Raw genomic sequence first — 25,166 nt, forward strand, 5'->3', positions numbered from 1 at the left:
AAACCAGAATTGTTCGTTTTAACGCCGCGTTAAAACCAGTTGAAAAACTTGTTTTAACGATGCGTTAAAACGAAAAATGTAGAATTAGAACAAATTGGTGGAGACCGAATCAGCCACCATAGGGTATCGGGACCTTCTGAACCTTAGATGGTCATGATTTCCGTGGATAACTACAGAAAATTAATTCTTCCTTAATTCTTCCTTTAACCGCGATTGTCGCTGTTTAACGAAATAACACGGGACTCGAACCTAGTCTGATTTTAGCGATGCCAGTCGTTTCTGATATAGCAGTTAGTTGGTTAATGAGTAAACATTTCCGGGTAAAGAAAACCAGATATTACTTCACAAAATATCGATAAAATACCGGTTTGAAGTGGAACTTTTGTGAATGAACAATGGCGGCCAAACGTCAATACAATATCAACGAAATATTAGGCTTTATTTAGGCTGACTCGGGCGGCGGATCTGAAGTCGGACAGTAATGATTGCTGGCCCTCTAGGTAACGAAAGAAAAACAGATTCAGTTCATGAAGTCCCTTATTACAGGTCAAATGATCCTGATTTTGTACCCACCACCACTCAGCAGCTAGGCAGTGGGCGCCCCGGAACTCGATATGTAAAATACAACAAACGATTGTAAGTTAGGATATTTTTTCATTGCATTACAAACAAATGTTCTACACAGTTTATGTTTATTTATACCATAACCAAGTCCCTGTAATAAAGAATAGGAGATATGGGGTCTAGAATACCCCAAATCTATAGGCTAAAAAATGCATCAGAATATTCCGCGGTTAAACTGGACCCTGAGAAAAAGTTATTTTGATGTGATTGTTGACTTCATAGAAAATTTATGAAAATAGTCTACATTGAAATTGTTACCTAGTAGCCGGAAATTAGGAATGATTATCATCCTAAACACATGAAAGACACATTAATTCGCGGTTTTGATTAAAAACATTTTCAGGTCATGAGTTTCTTAGTTGTCGAATTTGATGGTCCTGATGGTCTCGAAAGTTAAATTATTCCTGAATGCTAGTGCCTTCGGGATTATGCAGGGAGTGAGAAAGAAAGATTTTGCTACTGGCCCCCGTATAAAGGGTTCAAAAAATCTAATAATGCAATACGGCAGCAGATACTCCCCGATAATCGTGGACGGACTCAATTGCATTCTGGATGCTGGGCCGTTGCGATATGTAGTATCTGCATCAAATTGTTATTATCTTTTAGTGAATTGTAAAATATATTTTTCACCAAAATATCTCTACACTTGCAGACACGTATCAGGACGCTAGCAAAAAGCTTCAGAGGGCATTGGAGAGGTCTGATTTAAACAGCACGGATGATCAGTTACGCAAAACATCAAAACGGCCCATGAAGTGATTGTAATTGGTTAGAAGTTTCTCCGTTTCTTGTATAACTTGATGGAGGTGTAAATTTTCTATTAACTATTTATTTCAGACCGAACCCAAAGTATAACAGGATTGCCACTATTAGTAGTAGTAGTGACGATTCGGATGATCATTCTGATGATATCCCTCCGCCGTCAAAGCGAATACGAATTCCAACAACCATACCATCATTCCCGTTGGCCAAAATCCATGTTCCAATCGCAAATTTCACCACAGGCATCTTCATCATCTGCTGAAAGAATCTCATCTACAGCCACACCATCTGTTAGAATACCACAGCTATCCATATCGTCCTTTTCATCTCCACCGCTACAACGTGTAACTACGTCTACTCCACAGCCGTACCAACAATGCAACAGTGTACTCCGATAAGACATTCATCATCAGATGCAGCCAGTAAGTATTGTAATAAATTTCGAATACTTAAACTGGCATTATTCCATTGGATTTGACCCTTTATTTGATGTGATTCATGATTTGAACATTCTGTTTCCAGAAGTGGTATCCAAATATCTATACAGTTAATAAGTAATTATGTCTTTAATGTATTAAACTTAATTTTCTTCAATCCTTCAGCTAAGAAGCGGCTTGAATTATTGGAGGAGCTGAAAGTAGATATAAAATTTTTGGGAAGAGTTATGTGTCGTGTCCTCCTCATCTCAACTTAGAAGAGCGAGATAATATTCTTCCCGAGGGATTCATCCTGCCAGCTGCAGATATCGAAGATGTACTCACCAATGAGAGAATTCTCAGTGATGAGAAGAACATTACAGATCTGGTAGGTTTTGCCTGCGCATGTATTTTGTTGATTTACTTTCAACTGCAGTTAGATCAATGCATAAATGGGATGAAAAGCAGGTTAAATACTATCCCTCAAAAAAAAAAATTATACCTGGTCAACCGTCCTTTTACCTTTGTTCAAAATTGCTGATATTGTGTCCAATTTTTATAATTGCAGGCAGCATACATACGTACATATGGTGGAGCGGATGTGAAGGAAGTTGTACGGAGGATCATGGGAAACCTTTTTACCCCCCAACTTGCCCTCAAATTTAACTGGACTGGAAAAAACCAGAAGCATTGTTTTTCTGGGCTCAAATTGGTGAGGGCATTAAATGGTGAGAATGAAATGATTAATTAACTAGGATTGAAAAGGTGGAAAAGGTGGAAAAGTTTCTGTCATTCTTGATATTTAATTTCATTATCCATATCGTTACAGAAGCAGTGAGGAAAAATCCACCGACTCGAAAAGTTGCTAATGATGAAATTGAGAAGGTTGTTCAGGGATGGTTTAAACATACGAAGGACAGGAATGGTGGCCGGGAACGAAGACGAAGACGAGAAGAAGAACAAAATGAAAATCTGTAGAGTCAATTTTATACGAGACAACTGGTGGGGGGCATAGTCCTACTGGGCTGTTGTGTTTACTTTTCATTAATTTCTGTGGGTCATTTCCAGTGTATTTGGATAATGATACCTGAATATTTTCCATTTATTGCCTATACTACAGGCCCGTACCCAGAAGGATGTGAATGCATCCCCACGAAAGAAAAGGTCCGCAATTTTAGTAATGAAATAAATTGTCCCTAAGAATCTAAAACTGGTTGATCTATTTGTTACTCTGCACCAGAGTCGTGCGACTGCAAATTGTCTTATTGTAAAATTTTTTATTCAGTGTTTTGATGTTTTCTGATCAATGTACTAAATATTGAAACCAAATGAGTGCTGACCTCGCATCAAAACTTAGAGCCTTCGTCAAAATTAATTTTTTTACACCTAGAAATCAGAGAAGTTTGGCGGATCCGTAAACGAACTAACAAACCAATGGTGTTTTGAATCATTTAAAAATGTGTTTCAGAAGTGTTAATTTGGCCATTCATAGTGTTTTTTATCTTAAAGTAGGGGTGCATAGTGTAAGAGTCAGAGTTGCTAATGATATCTGGTCTGTATTAATCTGTAGTTTGAAATTATTGTCAATTTTTTAAGGTTCTTTTATAATAATCATATACCAGTTGCATTTGCCGTGTACATACACATGTATTTTAAAGCATATAATATTGTTTAATGGTCACAATTGTAAAGGGGATTTTGGGATGTAATGTTTTATACAAATATTCTGAAAATGTTTGATATTTTTTGAAGATTTTAATGTATATATATTAAATAAGTTCTACGTATTTAGAAAAATAAACACAAAATTAGGTCGCATTGACATAGTAATTTCTCGTTTTTTTTGCATGGACATCTGAAGGTTGGATTTACGTCGGAATGCAGTCGTAACACATACGGATCAAAGGAGGTTGGAGGTCGGCAAAAGTATTTGTGGTACTTAGTAATTCGGGATGTGGTCGGATTTACAGCGGAATTTCGATGTAAAGGTGGGATTAAGTCGGGTAATTGGTGGCAGGGGGTCGGAAATCACCGTCGGGCCACCGTAAATTGGATGAGCAAAAAGTCCGTCGGACCCATTGTCGTGTACGACTCCGGGCCGACTTCATGGCCGACTCAAAGCCGATGTAGGCACGACCAAAAATGTTAACTGGGATCCCTTCACCAGCCACATTATTAATACACCATTGTTCGGACCCAACCAAATACGGTTCCGTTTGTTCTTAAGATTTTATAAAAAGATTCTGAATGTTTGCCAGATATTGCAGCAGAAGAACCGAGAAGAATTACTTTTACACCAGGCTGATTTATGGTCACCGCTGATAGATTAAAGCATCAAACACAACCTGCCTACTACATCATATACCATACCCATAACCACCAACGCATACAGGAAATCAACATTACAAACATTTTTTAGATAAAATCTTGCCGCGGATCGACAGGCAATGCTGTCATCTTCTAACGATATCATAAACTATTCTGAATTCATTATCCAACTCATTCAGCCGTGCCGTGATATGTTAAAACCAAATCTAAAAATAAATTCAAGCACGACAGTGATGGACTATTACAAGAAGAATATTACAGCCACAATTCTGATATTGATAAACAATCCTATTGATAAGAATCTCTTTGAAATATATGTCTTCATTGATGGATCTATTAGATTGATAAAAAGGGAAAAAACCTAAAATTCTACATTATGTGCGCTTCCACAAAGATGTTGACGGAGAAAAGTATTATCGTGAGAAAATAATGCTTTTCAATCCATGGAGACAAGAAGAAGACTTACTGAAATCTTCTTCCTCTTATGAACAACATTATAATTCCAGGAAACCTAGAAATTATATACAAGAAAATGTGTACAACAAACTGGATCTATCTATGGAGGCTGCCCAAAAAGAATTGATCAAGCTCCAGTCCAATGAAATTGGCATAGAGGTTGAAGATCAAGGCACATTCCCGAGCCCACCTTATATGTCTTATCATCCAAGTAAGACATACGTGCAGATATTGGCCCAAACCTTGGTCTTAAATCATCAAATACACAGGAAAATTTTATCATTTAAACAAGAGGCCCACGGGCCTTATACCTTCATGACGCAGTAGAAGAAAATGATTCAGTATTCAAAGTTTTACAGAATCATTAACATTGTAACGATGTAACAAGTTTTAAAGCAGTTACGATGGTAGTGGAGATAATGTTCATTTTCTCTTAATATATCTTAGCATGAAAAGACTAGCCCATTTTAGCTGCCCCAAACATCACCCTACATGAAAAAATGCATAAAAAATTGTAAATCTAAGATGGAAGGTAGCTTTGGCCGCCATACTTTTCAACCTACCAAAATTCTTACACTGATGAAAATGCATCAAGTATTGCGAGCCGTTTCCTGCTAGAAATTCAAGATGGCTGCCCTGGCGGCCATATTTGAAAGCCAATGATCTAAATATACAATAGGCATGGACATCTTACCTACCCTGATCCTCACACAAAATTTTGGAATTTTCGGAAATCCATCAAGAATTGCGGACTGCATCACGCAAACAAGAAATTCAAGATGGCCACCCTACTGGCAGCCATATTTGATCACCAATGACCTTTTTTCAATAGGGGTGGATATCTCGCCTTACCCAAACCTCATGCTAATTTTCAAAAAGATGCATTTCAGGCGAATTGCTGTCGAATTCAATTCAATTTCATACACACGGGGGCCACGAGAAACGATGGCAATCTAGCAATTTGATTTGGAAAATATCAGCACTATAGTTCAAAAGGGTTGATAAACCGCATCCGACTATCTAATCATTTAAAGGCTATGCCCTCATATGGAACATATATTCCCACCTCATATATTCCCACCTTATCTCAGGTGCATTCAGCCGCCATGATTCGCCCATTCAACCATAGAAACTTTCCCACTGTCTTACTATCGACATTTTCTAATAATTTAGCGAAATAATTAAAAAAGCAAAATTTCCCACTCTGCATTGATAAGGTCTAAGTATTTATTCATTTCAAAAATCTTCATCTGAACTCCCACCAACAAGTTATTAGTGGTGACTCTAAAATGACGTCATTGACTCACAACCATCTTATAACCTTCATGACTACATAATGAAGGTAAAAATGGCGGATGCTGAATATTTAAGATTGATGCGTAATATGAACCTCAGACAAAAACAAGTAGTCCTCGTCCTGTTGCATCATTTTAAGAGTTCGGATAGTTTAAAGTTCATTTTTTCATTTATTTTTTGTAACTATATATATATATATTTGTTATTATTTACTATGATTTCAGTTACAAAATCTAATTCTAACAACTTGTTAATTACTCGTTACTTTTTTATATTTAAAAATTTGATCGATTTACTATGTTTTTAGATAAGAAATCTAATTCTAACAACTAAAATTCATTCAAAATCTATATCATGATGTCCTTTTAAGCTTTTCTTTTAATATATTAAAAGTAAATGGATATATCTTGTTTCATATCAGAGGTTGATTGGTCGAGTTTTGAAAAAATATACAACCTCTGGTATGAAACAAGATATAGCCATTTACTCACATAAAAAGAATAATTTGTGTCATCATGCACAAGGTGCAGAAGACTTGATGCCGCTCGATTCAATTGCAGCCATACAAGTGTCGATCAAACATTTTATAATTCGCACCGAATGTAATTCAAAGCAGCATTTCATGCAGTACTACATGAACGGATTAAAATATCCAAACATTTATTCATTGAATCGGAAACATAGGCCTGTTGTATTGGAATGTCACTCGGCTTGAAAAAAAGTACCTTCGCCGTTACCGTGCGTTGTCATACATCGTGCATGCACCACCAGTGGAAGAGCTGAATTATTTTAATCTGCTGGGGTCCATTTACGCGAAGGAAATTAAAACTCAAAGTCGAAGTCAATGTGGAACACCAACAATTCAGCTAAAAGGAACACCAGGGAAATGTGGTACGTAATGAATTAACAGTACTGAAAGATCCTAGGGCATTTCAGTGGCCGATCAAGTCAAAATATGTCCCAGTTTCTTGGGTGATTTCAGATGACATGGATACCTGCACGACCATTAATTCCTCCAGCAATGTCAAAACACTTTAGTCCCAGTTTATCAGAGAGGTTTTGATTTTTTAGGGGGAGGACTGGAATCATCAAGGTCAGATGAAATACAGATGTCATTTATGTGGATCGTCTCTCAGGTCTTAAAAAGCCTATTGTAGACATTATTCTCAACATCGACATCTGCCAAACATCAAATTTCAAATAAAATTTGCAATTCGCGAGCGTAAGCACCTAGCCCAATGAATCCGACAAACTGTGCAGTAACAATCTACTGATCCTCTCCTACCCAGTGTAAACCACGAACTGCGCAGTTTCTATGAACTACCTACAAAAATGTATCAGTGCTCAAGCACGTGTGAGGATAGTGATGAGGATAACACTTCATTGCCGGGTAAAACTGATATAGATAATTCACGGACAAGTAGGCCCTATATGTGCCTTTAAACTTTCCATAATTCATCACGATTTCGGGAACCTAAGTACAACAGGCTATGATAGTCATAGCTAGGATCATGGATACAGGCGCATTACAATCGACACGTTGCAGGTTATCTGCTGAATATTGTCATGTACCTCGGTCGCAACGACAATCTCGTAGTTGAGCGTGGCTCTCAAAAACATGACGGATCGTGTTGGAAATCGCTAGACCGTTTTTTGAATGTGGCCATCATACTACTGCGATTGTCTCAGTATTGAATTTGTGGAGAAACTCTACAAAAATGGGCGTCACCGCACCAGCACGATCACGTTGAATAGGTGAGGCTTTCCGGCAGCGATAAAAACTGCGTGCGTTTGAATCGTGGCGACATCGTTGCGTATCAAAAAGACAATGTCTTGGCCTTGAATAGGCAAGATAAACATCTTATTTTGGTCATCTCCACCCATAGCAACGATGATGAAAGCGAGGAAGTGAATGTGCGTGGCAGCAGGAGCCAATTAGTGAAACCACGGGTCGTTCTTGATTACAACCACCATATGTCTGGCGTCGATCTGCATGATCAGTACAATTAGTATTATGAGAGTCCCTGTTAATCCGTCAATTGGTGGAAGCTAGTCACGAACTGTCCTGATTGAGTGTACAGCTGCCAAAAACATATAAATTTGCGTAGTTACATAACTATTTGCCGTGAATTGCAGATGAAACATGAGGCCTTAATCACCGTTTACAAAAACATTATAGCAATAACCATTGAAAGATTATAATGACATACAACTAAAGTGAAAATGGCCATTTCTAAAATTATATTACTATTTGTAGTCAGTGTGGAACGTTTGGCTTTGAATCAATAATGAGGGGTGGTAGGTTTTTCTTACTATAGATGGTGCAAAGATCTATCCATCTCAATGTATTCGTAATTTACGTGTTTTATTTGACGATTCTTTGTCACTCGTTGACCATGTTAGTAATGTATGTAAAGCTGCGAATTTTCACTTATTATATACTATTGGTAAGATACGTAACCTACTTGATGATAAATCATGTAAAACTGCTGTAAATTCTCTGGTCACATCTCGTTTGGACTACGCAAACTCATTATTTGTTGGATCCAATAACACACTTGTTAATCGCCTGCAACTAATTCAAAATAATGCTGCAAGGCTTATAACAAGAACTAGAAAGTTTGAACATATTACACCTATTCTAATGGATCTACATTGGCTGCCAAATGCTGTTCGATCAGAGTTCAAAATTCTTTTAACTGTCTATAAATGTCTTAATGATACTGCCCCTCAGTATTTAAAATCTCTTTTAACTGTTTACACTCAATCACGACAACTTAGATCCAATTCAGTAACCAATAATCTAGTCATATCTAAGTCAAATCGGAAATTTGGTGAGAGGGCTTTTAGGTGTGCGGCGCCAGCATTATGGAATGGGCTTCCTAGTCACGTTAAAACTAGTCCTACAGTTCAATCTTTTAAAAAAATAGTCTCAAAACTTTTCTTTTTAATCGAACATATTTGTCATAACTTCTAGTCAAGTATTCCACTTAATATGTAAATTTGTTCAAATGTGTCTCTATTTTATGCATGTTTTCTTTTTAATGTCAAGCGCAATGATAATGTTTTAGACTTGGACTCTAATGACAGTGACTCAAACGCTAAAAGTGGTTCAGAAAGCGATTTTAAACCCGGAAAGAAACCGAAAGTGAACCCGGAAGTGATTTAGATGCGGAAGTAAGTGACAATAATGGTGAAAATAGTCCTGTAAGTGACGATAATACTCCTGATAGTGATGATAATCAGTCTGCTGATAGTGACAGTACTGATAATGACAATCCCCAACCCCCACCAGCACCTGTCGTCCGTGGTCGGGGACGCGGACGTGGTCGAGCTACTGCTGCTGTTAGAGGCAGGCAGGGTCGTGGAACTGGGAGAGGTCATGCCCCAGTGGTCGTAGTGGACGTGGTGGACGTGGTGGACGTGGAGGACGTGCACAAGGTGCCAACATTGATCAGGATCCTGATTGGGCTGAAGATAGAAACCACCCCCCTCCTAACTGGTTGCCGCAGTACAACTGTCCGAATCCAGGTGAGCCAAAGTTCGTTACTACGGACTACACGCCAATTGACTTTTTCACAAAAGCTTTTCCGGACACTATTATAGACATGCTAGTGACTGAAACAAATCGTTATTTTCAACAATATCAAAACAGTGGAAATACTACTGATAGTGTTCTAGAAACCTGGTATAATGTCACTAGTGACGAAATGAAAGCATTCCTGGCATTGTTGTTACTGACGGGATATGGAGATCGGGGATCTTTTCGTGCACATTGGTCTACTGATAAACCAGGATTCCGAGCCGTAATGAGCCGCAATCGGTTTTTGATGCTATTACGATTCTTGCACCCTGTGAATAACAAAACACAAATTCAAAGAGGGCAGCCTGGTTATGACAGGACATTCAAGGTCAAGTCTTTGATTGAACAGCTAGTTCGCGCATGGAATGACGCCTTCCATATGGAAATGTTTCTGTCCGTGGATGAAGGCATGATAGCCTTTAAGGGTCGAACTTCTATGTTGCAATACATCAAGAGTAAGCCTGTCAAGTGGGGCATGAAAGCATGGATACTGGCTGGGTCGAAAACTGGTTACGCCCAACTGGTTGGACGCTGTACAAAGGAGCGGACGGTGGTCAAGTTGACCTTGGGTATCGAGTTGTTATGGACGCATCTCAGAATGTTCGGGCTGGCCAGGTCATAACATGTGACAATTTCTTCACTAGTGTGAAACCATTTGTGGACCTAAAAGATCGAAACATTGGTGCCTGTGGCACAGTTAGGGCGAATCGTGCAGGAAATCCACTAAAACTGAAGCAGCAATTCACGGCCCGCACCAACAAACGACAATTGCAGGACATGTCGCCTTTGATGTTATGGCATAACGCGTCAGACATGTTAGCAATTAGTTGGTATGACAAACGCCCAGTTTGTGTATTGTCTACTGTTAGCAATGCAGGTGTTACTGTGAAGCATATTCGTTCACGTGAAGGAAAGGACGGTTACAGACAAATTGAAAAACCCAATGCAATTGAGGACTACAACACATATATGGGTGGAGTTGATCTGAATGATCAATACAACTCCTATTTCAGCATACTACATCGTTCAGTGAAATGGTGGAAAAAGGTTTTTTGCCACCTGCTTATCACAGCAGTAACAAATGCATACATAATGCACAAGGTGTCCAATGCTGCTGATGCATTGACCAGTAGACAGTTTCGTTTGGAGTTATGCCATGAACTTATTGCTGACTACCAACGTGCACCTCATCAACCCGGTCGTCAGATTTGGCATAACGATGCACCACAGCATTAGAATGGAGGAGCACATTTTATGGAAAAACTAATGGCAGGCCTGATTGTGTTGTGTGCACACTTAGAGAGAACAAAAAGTATGTTCGCTGGCATCAGACACAAAGGCAGTGTAAAACATGTGTACCTCCTGTACCTTTGTGTGACGTACCATGCTTTGAGATTTATCATCGTTTTGTGGATTATAAGCTGTATTGGAGGCAGAATCACATGAATAATCAGTAAGGTGAGACAAATCATGTTTATTTCAGTCTCTAAAATACTTTTATGCTTTATTTCTTGAACAGCTAATGATTTTGAGACAAAAACGACAATTTTCGTCAGAATTTTTTTTAAATATGACAAATTTGGTATCATTAAAAAGCTTATAAAGAACTGTGCAAAAGTTTCTCATACACCAAAGCTGTATCTCTAATAGGCTGGGAGCTACAAGCATTTGAATATAGGACGTTTTCGCCTTGCAATTACCTTAAATTAATCTGGGACTGGGATAGCATGTGTAATAATTAATCCGGATATCAAAGGGTTAATGGGGTTAATAAGTCTTTAGATAATTTTATGAAAAATCTTACAAAAGAAAATCAATCTAATGACAATTTTTTCATCATTCCACAGTTCTAGCTTTGAGGTATCCACTCACTACACATGTCGCGTGCACAATCCTAATTTTCTAAGGAGTAAAAGACCAACAGGGAATGAGGATAAATTTAATAGAAATTTTTCGTCACGTAACCTCCCTGATGTGTCCCTCCAAAATGAAAATGAGCTTCATGATGCAGAGTTCGTAACTAGTAAGTTCAATATGTCAGAATACCGGGAACGACATAATTTATTGCAAGATACATATGGATAAGAGACGGAGAAAAACATTCACCAAGGAATCATTGTGACAGGCCTACTGTAGTAGAAAGCTAGTACTATGAAATAGAATACCACAGCATGTAACAACAAAGCTGCAGGTCTGTTTCTATTTCTTAATTCTATTCAATCAGATTACTAATTTGATGTAGCGTATTTGTGATCACGAACATAATTAATACTTTTCACATATTTGAATTTAGTTATTACATCTATATAGGTTATGTTTTGACGATTACATTGACTTTTCTAGGAGGAAAGATGGAGTTACTGAAAAAGCAAAGAACTAGTTCACAAGGAAAAGATATAGGTAATTTGAAAATAACGACATGAAAGCTGTAACACGTCTCATTTTAGCGCTTTAACATATTAATAATCTACTATTTTTAGACGCCATTTTTCATGGAGGAAAGATCGACGAGGGTAAAGCGATGCCAAGGCTGCCCTACAGATCTTAAATGGTTAGTTGGTTATTTCCACCCTGACGCCACTGGTATTTTGAGAAAATACCCTGAATTTGATGGAAATATATTTATGCCTTCAGATCTTGTTATATCTGATGAAGAATGTATTGAAATTTTGCAAAAGGGCTTAAAACCAATGTATTAATGGTTTGTCATTTTATGAAATTCTATCTTCGTAAGAATCTAAATATTATCATAGTGGATTTTCCATTTTGCAGTTATGAATTCCAATTATTAATTGTGATATTGATTATTGATTGTGATGTGTCCCCCCAAAATGAAAATGAGCTTCATGATGCAGAGTTCGTAAGTAGTAAGTTCAATATGTCAGAATACCGGGAACGACATAATTTAAAGGGTAACTGACACTTTTTTTTTTATTTCAAAATTCGATAAGTTCTATCGAACTAAGGAAGACTTTGAAATAGTTCTGTTCAAAAATGTGTAGTTTCCGCGAAAATCGTGATTTTGTAAGACAATTTTTGACCTCATTTCGTTGTATACATCGCGTTAGAAATCATCGGCAATTTCCGTCGATCTCCGGCGCTGTGACGTCAATAAAGTGAGCACTGAAAATTCTCTTCTATGAGATAACGTTGCGTTTTTACTACTCGGCGTGTTTTCACTGCTTTTTCTCAAATGCCAAATCGTTGTGTTTGCTTTGGGTGCGATTATTCGGATAGGGGTATATATCCTGTTCTTCGAGAAAAATGGGCTTCTTTTGTAGGTTTAAAGCGATTGAATTGGAGCGGCCCAACGTCGAATAGCGTCGTGTGTTACCGGCATTTTACCAACGATGATTTCGTTAATAAAATGCAGTATGATGCACAATTTGCAAAGAGGTAAGTTTCATTCAGTCATCTTAACATTTATTCGAGACATGGTTTGAGAATAATTATTGTATGGGCTTGAAAATCACTGTTAAAAGGGTCGCATTTTCAAGTCCAATTCAAATCAATAAAATTTATTTTTTCCACGCGCGGTATCCAATTCATAATTTTTTATGTCAAAATGCCGTTTAACTTTTGTTTGCTAAGCGTGATTGTAAAACCATGCCTTCTAGGTCAGCTTACATCGTGTGACAATAGAAACATCTTTTCATTGAACTACTACTATAGGCCACAGTGCATTGGCCATCGTACAATAGGCTTTTATTGTCATTGTGAGTGCCTTACTTCACTCACTAACTACAATAACAAAATGAATATTTCACGAGCCTTGTGAATTAACGGTTGCCTTTTGCTTGAAATAGATTGTTGCTGAAACAAGGAGCCGTGCCATCGATCCACACTGTGATAGAAACCCCTGAATCTACATCTCAACCAGAGGATTTCTTCTCGCCACCACGAAAGCCTGGACGAAAAGTGTTTGAGAAGAGGGAGAGACGGCGAGTCATTGCTGAGACTGAGAGCCAGGTTTTGCATAATCTTCAACCAAATTTGGTTGAAGATTATGCAAAACCTGGTGAAGATGACGGCGGGGAAGTGTATGCGGAACCCGGTATCAAATCAGAGTTCGAGGCGACAAGAGAATTTGCTGTGCAGGCTGAACCGGATTGTAAATCTCGAGGTAGGATTTTCATGATGGTATGGTGTATCATTGTCATTCAGTTTTGAATATATCACTGTAATCATTGAATTTCATGTTATTTAATGATAATTTTTTCTAGGGATGCAAACGCTGAAAGAAACTGCACAGGTGAAGACCAAAATTGTGTACCGCATCAAACCTAAGATTATCTACAGAACGCCATTTAAGGCTCAGCGTTCAGTTGGAATCCAGGAAAATGCATTGAGTGAGTATTCTTTATTCAGTCTATATCGTATTATGGTACGGCTTGTATTATGGGGTTTTTTATGATATCATCTATTCTCCCTATCTATTTAATCCTACTACTGTGATTGGTCTGTTTTAGCCCGAAACATTGGTATTCAATGTAAGCGACCTGCTGAAGAACTTACAAATACCTCAAAAGCCATTTGTATTGGAGAAGAATCAGATTTAGGGAGTGACAGTGAAGATGATGACTATCATCCAGATTCGGCAGAAGAGTCAGAGATGGACAGTGGCTCTGAGGATGATTCTGAAGGCAGAGTTATGTTTGAAGAAATGAGGTTAGTAAAGTATAATATTTTAATCATGAATGATATTTTCCTTTCTTTTGTATAAAACTTCATTTATCATTGCAGTGATGAATCGGATAAGTCGTATAAAGACCAAACCAAGATTATTGTGTTCCAGTCAGCAATTCTGCAGCTGTTACAATACTGCCGGCGCTGTGGAAGAGAGAACCAAGTTTGGAAGAGGCACAGAGGAACAATGTTGACTGTCAGAACAAATTGTTTGAATTGTGGTGAAACTACTGAATGGTCCAGCCAACCAACAGTTGCTCGAGGAATTCCTATATTGGATGTTTTATTAAGTGCCATGGTTCTTTTAACAGGAAGTTTGCCCACAAAAGTTTTTCGACTGTTCAAGTAAGTTGCAGTAAAAACAATACTTTCAGTCTAATCAAACATAATTTTTTAAAGTTATAAATGTAATGGTCAATCCAATTTCAGTTTCATGAATATAAAGGCTCAGAGTACGAGGACATATTTCCGGTACCAGAAAAACTATCTTCACGATGCTGTTTCATCTGTGTGGGAAGCAAGTAGATCGGCACTTGTCAACAAATTACCAGGGCCACGATTGCTTGCTGGTGATGGACGTTGCGATTCTATGGGTCATTCTGCTAAATTTGGAAGTTACACTCTGATGGATTTAATAACTAACAAAGTGATCGCGTTTCAACTTGTTCAGGTATGTCAGAACCATAAAATCTTGCTTTTTCCTGAATTTAAAACAGTGAAAGGTTTACGTCTATCTTTGTTATTGATTTTTTTAGTCGAATGAGGTAAAGAATTCAAATGCAATGGAATTGGAAGGCTTAAAGCGTTGCCGAATACAGATAGGAAACCTGAAAGTGATGGCATTTATTTCGGATATGCACATTCAAATTACTAAATGGACAAGGGAAGTTTGGAATGTAGCTCACTATTATGACTGCTGGCACGTTGTTAAAAGTAAGTTCAAAAATTCTTTGTGTAGAATTTACATATCACTCACGGAATCAAAAATGAGACGAAATACTAATTTTTCATTTCAAGGTATAACTAAGAAACTAGAAATAATGTCGAGGAAAAAGGAATGTGAAGAAATCAAGGATTGGATAAAGTCAATAAAATGTCATTTGTACTGGTGCGCTGCATGCATCATCATCACCCGGGGATAAAGAAGGCATCAGTAAAAAATGGTCATCAGCAGTCAAACACATCCAAGACAATCATGAAGACTGCAGCCATGAACCCATAACATCAGAAAAGAAATGGCTTTATCCAGGTAAGATATTATCTATTGCAACTACTGAATCAGAAATTATATCTAATTTCATGTGATGAAACATTTGATGTACTATTTACAGGATCTTTGGTTGGTGATTCTATGCAAAAATATCTGACGAATACACGGGTTATAAATAAAGTGAAGATGATGTCACCATACGGCCAGACCAGTAAACTGGAGTGTCTTCACAGTTTATTCAATCATTTTGCCCCGAAGATGATTCAGTTTTCTTACAATGGAATGACAAGCAGGTAAGCAAAGTATATAACAATTGAGTGATTTCTATTTTTTCATACATATGTCCCTGCTAAGACTTATATCAATGTCTTATGTCTTCTCTTAGGTTACAAATAGCTGCCCTACATTTCAATGAGAATAGTGACAGAATACAAGGCACAAAGATTGATGGGACAAAAAAATATAGCATTGTCTATCCAAAATACAAGGACACCCACACATTACGAAAACTACTCACTGATGCCACTTATGGTGAATATTAAAACCCTGGGACGCCCACCGTCCCATATATGGAACACCCCCTTCAACCCCCCTTTAAAAAAAATTGTGTGAAGATTTGATCGAATTATAATATTTTGCTACCACTTCTGCCCGGTGTCCCACCCGCGGCACACGAACAGAAGCTGGTTGCGACATCTTCCGTCTGTGCAGTGCATTCAACATGGCCGCGCCCATGAAATTGGGATGACGCAAATTCGAATCAAAATTATCGTGAAAATTTCGCATGGAATCAGGTAATTAGACCACTTTTGTAATGTTATTTTACTAAAACAAATAATAAAGAATAATTAGAGTCATTGTTATCGCGTGTAGCTGATAAAGTGAAGTGTGTAAAGCCGATGTTTTAGTGGTGTCCCACCCGTGGAACACCGGGCAGAAATGTTTGGTGTCAGCATGATTGATAAGATTTTTTGTATGGAACTTTTTGGGTTTGTATGGACTGCAGCACTATGATTTAGCCTTTTTATGCCCTCATGGCTAATGTTTTGATTCTTTTCTGTATTTTTAGTGATTTGGTGAATACTTGAGTCTCATCATGAAAAACCATGTCTAGACAAAATAAAAAAGCATTCAGTTTGGTTCAAGTTCTGGATGTAATTGATGACGACGATAGTGATTTTGGCAATGACCCTAAATCTGATGATGATGATGGCTGGGGCAGCGATGATGATTATGACGGAAATGCAGGGGAATCTGATATTGATAGCGACGATGGTGATGAGGATGCCGATGGCGAAAGCGATGACGATGTTCCGCTTGCTCAATTAGCTGGTGTGAGTCAGGTAGTGAGCCGTACAAAAACTGATTGTAAGTGGGTGAAAAAAAAATTCACACCTCCAGTTATAAACTTTACTGGCCCAGCCGTTGAACCTATATGCCGTGGGGTTGAACTTGAGACGCCGTTGTGGTATTTTAGCCAGTTCATAACAAGGGACATGTTAGATTTGATTGTGGAAAATACAAATTTATATAGTGCACAAGTATTAGGCCCAGATAAATCGGTAAATACAAACTACAAAGAGATTGAACTATTCCTAGGAATTTATTTGAGAATGGGTCTAATACAGTTGAGATCTGTTCGCATGTATTGGGAAGTGAATCTTCGCATCCCGTTTATCGCAGATGTGATGCCGCGAAATAGGTTCGAGACCTTGCAGCGGTATTTACACTTTGTCAATAATGAAGCTGTAACGGATGATATGAAGAAAAATAAAGTGTGGAAGTTGCAGCCATTTATTGATAAATTTCGACAACAATGTCTTCTCGTGACTCCAGAACAGTACCAGTGCGTTGACGAGCAAATGATCAGCTATAAAGGGAAGTTTAGTGGAATTCGTCAATATATCCGAGGAAAACCTCATCCGTGGGGGTTCAAAATGTGGGCCAGGTGCGGTAGCGATGGCTTTTTACATGATTTCGAGATGTATCAAGGAAAAAATAGTGCCGAACAACGGGTTGATTCTCTTGGAACTCATATTGTCTTCAAACTATGCCAATCCCTTGCCGATAACTGTGGTTATATAGTTTTTGCTGATAACCTGTTCACCTCATTACAACTTTTGTTGAAGTTGGTACAACGCGGAATTTATTATGTTGGTACAGTTAGGGCAAATCGTGTTAGTGGTTGTCCACTCAAAACCGATAATCAGCTGAAAACCAGAGGTGAATATGATTATTATGTAGAGAACAAAGAAAATGTAGTATGCTGTCGCTGGAAGGACACAAAGGCGGTAACTTTGATGTCAACGTATGTAGGACCTGAACCGTTGGACCTGAACCGTTAGACAAATGTAAACGATGGGATAAGACTGCCAAAGCCTATAAGGAGATCAGTCGGCCATTCATGGTAAAAGAGTATAATAACCACATGGGTGGTGAAGATATGCTAGACGCATATTTGGCTAAATGTAAATTTCGTATGAGAACGAAACGATGGTATACCATATTGTTTTGGAATTATGTTAGTATAGCTTGTATCAATGCATGGCTACTTTATAAGCGCGATGCAAATCTCCTTGGTACGCCCAGTAAAATAAAACTCCGCGTATTTCAAACTCAGGTAGCAAAAGCATTAGTTACATGTGGCATGGCAAAGAGAAGGGGACGGCCATCGGATGCAGCAGGTTCACCATCACAATATGTTCCTCCAAAAATGATACGCGTTTTGCCAGACGTTGACAGCCGATATGATCAGGTTGCTCATTGGCCTGTGAAGGCAGATAAAAGGGCCCGTTGCGTAGTTTGTAGTTCTAAAACGGACACCAGATGTGAGAAATGTGAAGTTCTCCTTTGTTTTACTGAAAACCGTAACTGTTATAGAGCATATCATATAAAATAACTGTAAATTGAGCGATGTCCGAGGTTAGCCGAGGAGTTCATTTATAGCCATTTGTAGTTATTATACAATAGTGGAATAAGAATAAAAGTTGATTGATATTATAGCATACATTAGTGGCCTAATTAGTGTTCTTTGTTGAATCAAGTTAAGTATTAGTACAAGTCATAAATGCCCGGTGTTCCATATATGGGACAGCTCAGAAAAGTAGGTCATCACCCTTGGTTACCAAAATTTTTGATAGGGATAAACTATTTGCACCATATTTAGGCTAGTCCCAAAGGTATATAATTTTCAGCAAATTTTTTGGTACTTTGGGCATCCCAGGGTTAAAGTCATTAACTAAACTTATGTAAATAATTCATTACCAAACACATTGTTGGCTAACAGTGTTTTTTATTTCAGAATATGTCGACATTTGCTGGAACAAGATACTCGAGGACGTGGAAGAAGCAGATAGGCCGAGGAAAATAATCACAGTACCACCAAATCTCACATCAAACAAAGAAAAAATCACCAAAGAGGAAGCCATCGCAATGCACAGGACAAGATTCAAAAAAACTAATAGATGATTGAATGGTAAGTCTCTTGACATTTGTATTGAAGGTATAATTTCATTTAAAATTGTAATACATGCACATGAAAACATGACAATTATATTGATTTTCTTAAAAAATACATTCTTTTTAGGTCTGCGGAAAAAATGATGACCCGAAGTGATGATTTAATTCGAAAAATAATGTACGAAGAAATATATTTGAAATTTGGCAGTTCAAAGATACCGAGTACGTTTTATTTCAACATCAGGAATCATGATATATCTTGTATTCGTTTTATAATTCAACCTAAAATATTTTTCATGTCTTTTTCAGGTGATAAAGACAAAATATCTACATTTGCATGGGAAGATTAATGGTGAAACTACAAGTCTAAGTGAAAGTTGTAGACACCAGTTCACTCAATAAATGATCTGTAGAAAATTGATAGGAAACTGAAAATAAAATTATTGATCTGCTTAAGCATAACAAAACTGCTCCTTACTTGAACAATTAATTGCGATCAGATGTTTAAATTAGAACTCAATGGATTGAAAGCAAAACGTTTTATACATTATAAATATGCAATAAAATTTATATTTTATATCTAAGCGATGTCATTGTTTTATTAAAATATCTGTAAGAAAAGCACAAGTTAAGAAGAATATATAAACATCGTTAGAATTTTTAAGTTGAATTCTTCTATTTTAATTCATTATGGTCCATCAATCGACACATTACGAAATCCTTTATATAAATGGTCCTCCTCATAACCGTCCTCAGGGAAATGTGCGCGGATGCACGAAACGACACAAGCAGGCAAAATTCTCCTATTCTCCTTGCCCAAATATCCCCAACACCACCGAACAAATGATCTGTATGCTACATGTCTTAATTTCGCATTTGCTGGCCCTTCAAAACTTTTCCGTCCGTACTGCCGTTGAAATTCGGTCCACATCAGCTGCAGGACCCAAGGGTTCAAACAGATCGAAGCGAAAGCTGCTGTGTCCGTCATGCAGGTCTCTTCATTTTGTCCGGACTCCTCCCAAACCCATTCCAGTCTTCTTTTCACGACATCAATCTCCATACAGCACACACACTCTTGCTCCGTCTCTAAGATCTGACAGTGTCCACATTGGCACCTAAAAACATTATCCATAAAAATATTTTTAAGGTATGGATATAGGTATCTACTTGTTGTAAGCCTATGCTGATGCAATGCAGTGCAAGAATAGTCCAGCAGTGCCAGCACAACGACGTTGAATCGCACTGAGCTTTTGAAACGAACATGATAAGATTCTCTCAACTTCGCCAACAAAGCTCAAAAACCTATAATTAAATCTACGGCTTAATGAATCTTAAAATATATATTTTTAAGTTAATTGTTATATGAACATACCACTGATTCAGATTATCCAGCTCCAAACGGTTTATTCGGCCTTCGTCGTCGTCTCCCTCTGCCTCCGGTCTGGGTCCATCGCCGTTTCGCTTCGGTTCTGCCTCTGGTTCGTATAAATACGGCCCGATCATTAATTCCTCTTCGTCACTTGTTTCCTGCCATTCAAAATCACTAAGCGATTCATCTGAATTTGATGCCGAAGTGGCATTAAATTCAGATGAATCGCTCCCATTGTCCGATTCTCTATTCATTTCTATAGACGCCATTATTGAGTCGCTGCCTTTAATGACGTAGTTCTATAAATAGCCCGCAGTACACGTGTTTTTCCGGAACGATGTAAACAAAACGAGGCGCGCGAAAATCAAAATCATCAAATATCATTATAAATTGAAATTTTTTCCGATCTTTCAAATTGTCAATCTCAATAGTATACTATAATGAATCATTTTATTCCAAAAGTAGAAAATTCTTGAAAAAGTGTCAGTTACCCTTTAATGCAAGATACATACGGATAAGAGACGGAGAAAAACATTCACCAAGGAATCATTGTGACAGGCCTACTGTAGTAGAAAGCTAGTACTATGAAATAGAATACCACAGCATGTAACAACAAAGCTGCAGGTCTGTTTCTATTTCTTAATTCTATTCAATCAGATTACTAATTTGATGTAGCGTATTTGTGCTCACGAACATAATTAATACTTTTCACATATTTGAATTTAGTTATTACATCTATATAGGTTATGTTTTGACGATTACATTGACTTTTCTAGGAGGAAAGATGGAGTTACTGAAAAAGCAAAGAACTAGTTAACAAGGAAAAGATATAGGTAATTTGAAATTAACGACATGAAAGCTGTAACACGTCTCATTTTAGCGCTTTAACATATTAATAATCTACTATTTTTAGACGCCATTTTTCATGGAGGAAAGATCGACGAGGGTAAAGCGATGCCAAAGCTGCCCTACAGATCTTAAATGGTTAGTTGGTTATTTCCACCCTGACGCCACTGGTATCTTGAGAAAATACCCTGAATTTGATGGAAATATCTTTATGCCTTCAGATCTTGTTATATCTGATGAAGAATGTATTGAAATTTTGCAAAAGGGCTTAAAACCAATGTATTAATGGTTTGTCATTTTATGAAATTCTATCTTCGTAAGAATCTAAATATTATCATAGTGGATATTCCATTTAGCAGTTATGAATTCCAATTATTAATTGTGATATCATTTTGAGCTATACTATCGTCAGGTCTGGTACAGTATGAACTTAAAAAATGTCCTTTATGTTTTGATATCATTTTATCTATCATTCTATAATGTGATAGCTCTAACACTATTAACTCTGGTACGGTATGACATACTCCCCCTAAAGTTAAATGTAATAGTTAGAATGTACCTTATTCAAAATCGTATTAATATCATGTTTTATCTTGGATTTTTAAGTTATCAATTGCCCTGGGTGATTTAATATCAATCTAATAAATGGTAGCTCTAACACTGTCAGCTGGTACGGTATAACATGCATCCCTTTAAAATCGAATATAATAGGTAATATAAAATTCTCTGAGAGACACAATTTTCAGAGGGGATTTTGAGGGACCAAAGGCCATAACTCAGAATTTGAGGGATTTTGTACCCTCAAAAATGGATTTTGGAATTTGAGGGGTTTTTGAGGGATTTGAGGGGCTGTAGGAACCATGGTTATGTAATACACGTTTATTGCACTGTATACACGTGTATATGTAGGCCAATTTTACATGTGTACTTGATGAAATATACGTGTGATCATTATTCATAGCACACGTGTAACATTTTAATAAGGGTGGATTCGAACCATCCCAACTAGTTTATTGCGAACTCTTAGACATGTTTGGTGTAAAACATTTTGATATGTAGGGGAAAATCTACTTCTAAGAGTGCGAGTTTAGTACCGGTAATGATGGCCAGACTTGTCGATTATCCATTGTCGGCCTATAAATGAAAACTTGGCAGCCCATATTATCAGTTTGGTATCTATTTCATTTCAGACGTTGAATAGTTTTAATTAAAACAACTATATGATAAGGACTTCACGTAGTTATTCAAAGGGATGTCTGGCGCTGATCTGGAAAATCTCAATCGAGAGCGAACCTTATTTTACCCGCTGTGAAAATTCATTGCTGTCACTCATTAAGAAATAATTGCCACAAAGAATCGACTTTCAATCATGGTAGTTGGTAACAACAACAATATTAAAAAGTCTCTTGGATACTTTGCTACGAAGACAGCAACATCTGATGTTTTGTATCCCTTTCTATGGGAAGCTATTTTCTATCTGGAACAACAGGGCTTAAAGGTAAATAATCCAACCATGGAATGGTATTATACTTTGCGATAATTTATCATGAGTAATACATGAAGTTAAGTTTGTCATAGGTTATATCAAGTACTTCAGACTAGGCATCCCCAAATCAACGCTTGTACCGTATACATGCGGATGGAAGTAACCTTGTTAGTGAGACTGTCAACTGGATGTCAGTACAAAAACGCCCGTTGTATTTCATTTCTGATCCTCCTCATTTGATGAAAACCATCAGAAACAACTTAGAGAAATCAAAGCCAGGTGGTACCAGATGTCTTTGGGTAAATATATTACCAATTGAGTTTTTTAATGACCTTGCTCTGGCACTGATCCAGAGGGGGGTTTGAGGGGTCCGGACCCCCCTCCCCTCTTCTGACCAAGTGCCCTTTTGAAAATCACATGTGAAAAATTCCACCCAACATTTATCTATGACAAGAGTCCACAGTACTTCTTCAAGCTGTAATATGCACTAAAATTTTCTGGGGGAGGACCTCCAGACCTCCCTTCAAGGGCATTTCTATGAAAGAAAGTACAGATTATGATTCTTTTTTTTACAGAACAATGGTCAACATCTTTGGTGGAGTAGTATTTACAACGTGTATCGAGAAGACAGTACTAATCAGCTCAGAATGACAAAATTGAGAGATGAGCACGTACGGCTTACACCAGTAGCCAGAATGTCAGTTAGACTTGCAGTGCAGGTGGTTAATTGTTGCCACGCTAGATTTAGTAAACGTAGATGTAGAATAATATTTAGGATCTACGTAGTTCCACGAAAGATTTTAATTCAAACTTTTTCATGAAATTGACACCAGGACCCTTAAAGTCACCATTAAATGATATCTCTCCAATTTTAGGTCCTTAGTCGTTCAGTTGGACTAGTTCTCCAACAGTATGGTGGTCCTGATGTTATTGAACTCTCGAAGTTTATTGTGATGTCCGACCGGTTCTTTGACTGCTTAAATGTGAGATCTTTCAATGAACATATCACAAAAGAAAACCAGACTTGGCCCCATATCGAAGACTTGATGATGAGCGTTTCCAAGTGAGACAAATTTGAACAAAAATTCCTGAATTGTGGTACCTGCTTTAAAAATTGAGATGATAATCTATATTTTCCAGTTCCTTGAATCCTACCTGGAATACCTTGATCTATGGAAGACTTTAGTTAGTAACAGGGAGGGATTTACCAAGGCAGAGAAAGAGAAGATGTCTTTGTCAAATCAGACATTTCATTCCATAGACAGCACCATCTTGATTTTTCACTACAGAAAGAAGACTCCGAACTATAATATACTTGTAGGCCTATTGACTCTCATGGAGTCCCATTAGAATAATTCATTCATGGGCTTAAAGAAATGTTTGCAAGTGTTAAAGACGAACAGATTAGGGAAACTATACAAATGCAAAAATCAAGTGAAGGGCCGTTGACATATCATCAGTTATTAATAATTTTGTTACTAAACTAGGCTAATTGGTACGTAAAAAAGCCTAAGTTTTGAATTTGAGTATTGTAATTCATTGCATTATGACTAGATTGGAGACCTTTTATCCAAATTCTAATTATGCTTTATTTCCAAAAAATAAACATAACATGAAATCCAGAAGGCACATTCATAACTAAAAAACACTACCAAAGAAAATACTGCACATTCATCGAAATGCTCGCTAACAATAAGGGCCCTATATGTTTGTGTATCCAGATCTGAGGCTAGGCCTTCTAGGCCAGTGAGGGAAGACACACCACAGGGTTGATAGCCTCAAGACCAACCAAAATTCAAGGCCATTCCAGGCCATTAAAATAGACCTTCCGAGGCTATTACCCAAATCTAAAACCTGTTTACGACAATATATCCTCGCTTCATCCATTCAAAAACAATCAAAGCAGCTTTAACAGGGTTCATTGTGCTACAGCTGACCCAAATTCACTCCCCCATGTTATGCCAAATTCACTGCCAACTTCAGCAATTTTTTGAAAAACTTGCAAATTGTGTGCCAGTGACTATATGGCCACACTAATGCCTTTTTAATTTAATGGACTTTGGATTTTACCAGCAAAAATGAAAGGGTGTTTGGGAAAAATAAAATATCAATCATTACGACCACAGACATAAACGGAAGGGATAATTAGGACGAAAGTATCAAGAAAAAAAATTCGACATGACGTTTTTGGCAGAATTTCAGAGGGGGATCCATTGCTGTAAGCAATTCCAAAAAGCCCTACATTTGCCCCTTTGAACCAAGAAATTTGTAACAGACACAATCTCCCTGAAGCGCAGTTCATGTAGTAACATGTAGTAACCGCATGTAGCATGTAACATGTAGTAACATGTAGTAACCGCATACAACTAACTGCATGATGATTCATCATACCCAGTAGTGGGTTTTGTCCAAAGACTCAGATCATGAAATCAAAAATCAAAATGATTTATACACAGTGCATTAAACATCGTCAGGCTGTTACCAAAATTTACAACCCTACAGAAAAACAATCATAAATCTACAGATTCACTACATTGTTAAAATTAAGTGCTGAATTCAAGGCTTTTCAATGCCTTAAATTTCCTTTTGACAATTCAAGGGTATTCAAGAATTTTAAGGCCCGCTACGAACCCTGACACCTCAAG

At 37.5% G+C, this 25,166-nt stretch overlaps 2 protein-coding genes and 1 long non-coding RNA gene across 3 annotated transcripts; 2 read left to right on the forward strand and 1 right to left on the reverse strand.

The window, feature by feature from the left end:
• Positions 1-1,485: 1,485 nt before the first annotated feature.
• LOC141909335 (uncharacterized) lies at positions 1,486-2,802 on the forward strand. Its single transcript, XR_012619691.1, has 4 exons — positions 1,486-1,808; positions 1,989-2,190; positions 2,371-2,530; positions 2,632-2,802. It is a non-coding gene; the product is annotated as an uncharacterized LOC141909335 (long non-coding RNA).
• Positions 2,803-12,560: 9,758 nt separating this feature from the next.
• LOC141909174 (uncharacterized) lies at positions 12,561-19,271 on the forward strand. The gene is made up of 14 exons (XM_074799560.1): positions 12,561-12,861; positions 13,272-13,588; positions 13,689-13,814; positions 13,935-14,133; positions 14,209-14,496; positions 14,581-14,821; positions 14,907-15,084; positions 15,278-15,400; positions 15,483-15,654; positions 15,747-15,892; positions 16,431-16,729; positions 18,663-18,836; positions 18,948-19,042; positions 19,130-19,271. The coding sequence occupies exons 1-11, from the start codon at positions 12,659-12,661 to the stop codon at positions 16,439-16,441; spliced, it is 2,004 nt and encodes a 667-aa protein (XP_074655661.1). The 5' UTR covers positions 12,561-12,658; the 3' UTR covers positions 16,442-16,729; positions 18,663-18,836; positions 18,948-19,042; positions 19,130-19,271.
• A 5-nt stretch (positions 19,272-19,276) lies between these two features.
• Positions 19,277-20,553, reverse strand: LOC141908296 (P2X purinoceptor 7-like). The gene is made up of 2 exons (XM_074798280.1): positions 20,193-20,553; positions 19,277-19,935 (listed from the first exon to the last, which is right to left on the reverse strand). Exons 1-2 carry the CDS (start codon positions 20,456-20,458, stop codon positions 19,509-19,511), a joined length of 693 nt encoding a protein of 230 aa, XP_074654381.1. The 5' UTR covers positions 20,459-20,553; the 3' UTR covers positions 19,277-19,508.
• Positions 20,554-25,166: the final 4,613 nt, after the last annotated feature.

Source organism: Tubulanus polymorphus, chromosome 7 (assembly GCF_964204645.1).
Source record: "Tubulanus polymorphus chromosome 7, tnTubPoly1.2, whole genome shotgun sequence".
Taxonomy (NCBI): domain Eukaryota; kingdom Metazoa; phylum Nemertea; class Palaeonemertea; order Tubulaniformes; family Tubulanidae; genus Tubulanus; species Tubulanus polymorphus.

What these genes read in the sequence shown, in the direction of transcription:
- LOC141909174 (XM_074799560.1), top strand. Translation starts at nt 12,659, where the DNA reads ATGCCAAATCGTTGTGTTTGCTTTGGGTGCGATTATTCGGATAGGGGT. An exon ending in GTTATGTTTGAAGAAATGAG is followed by an intron (nt 14,134 to 14,208) that starts GTTAGTAAAGTA and finishes TTATCATTGCAG; the next exon opens with TGATGAATCGGATAAGTCGT. An exon ending in CTGCTGGCACGTTGTTAAAA is followed by an intron (nt 15,085 to 15,277) that starts GTAAGTTCAAAA and finishes TGCATGCATCAT; the next exon opens with CATCACCCGGGGATAAAGAA.
- LOC141908296 (XM_074798280.1), bottom strand. Translation starts at nt 20,458, where the DNA reads ATGGCGTCTATAGAAATGAATAGAGAATCGGACAATGGGAGCGATTCA. An exon ending in CTGGATAATCTGAATCAGTG is followed by an intron (nt 19,936 to 20,192) that starts GTATGTTCATAT and finishes TAATGTTTTTAG; the next exon opens with GTGCCAATGTGGACACTGTC.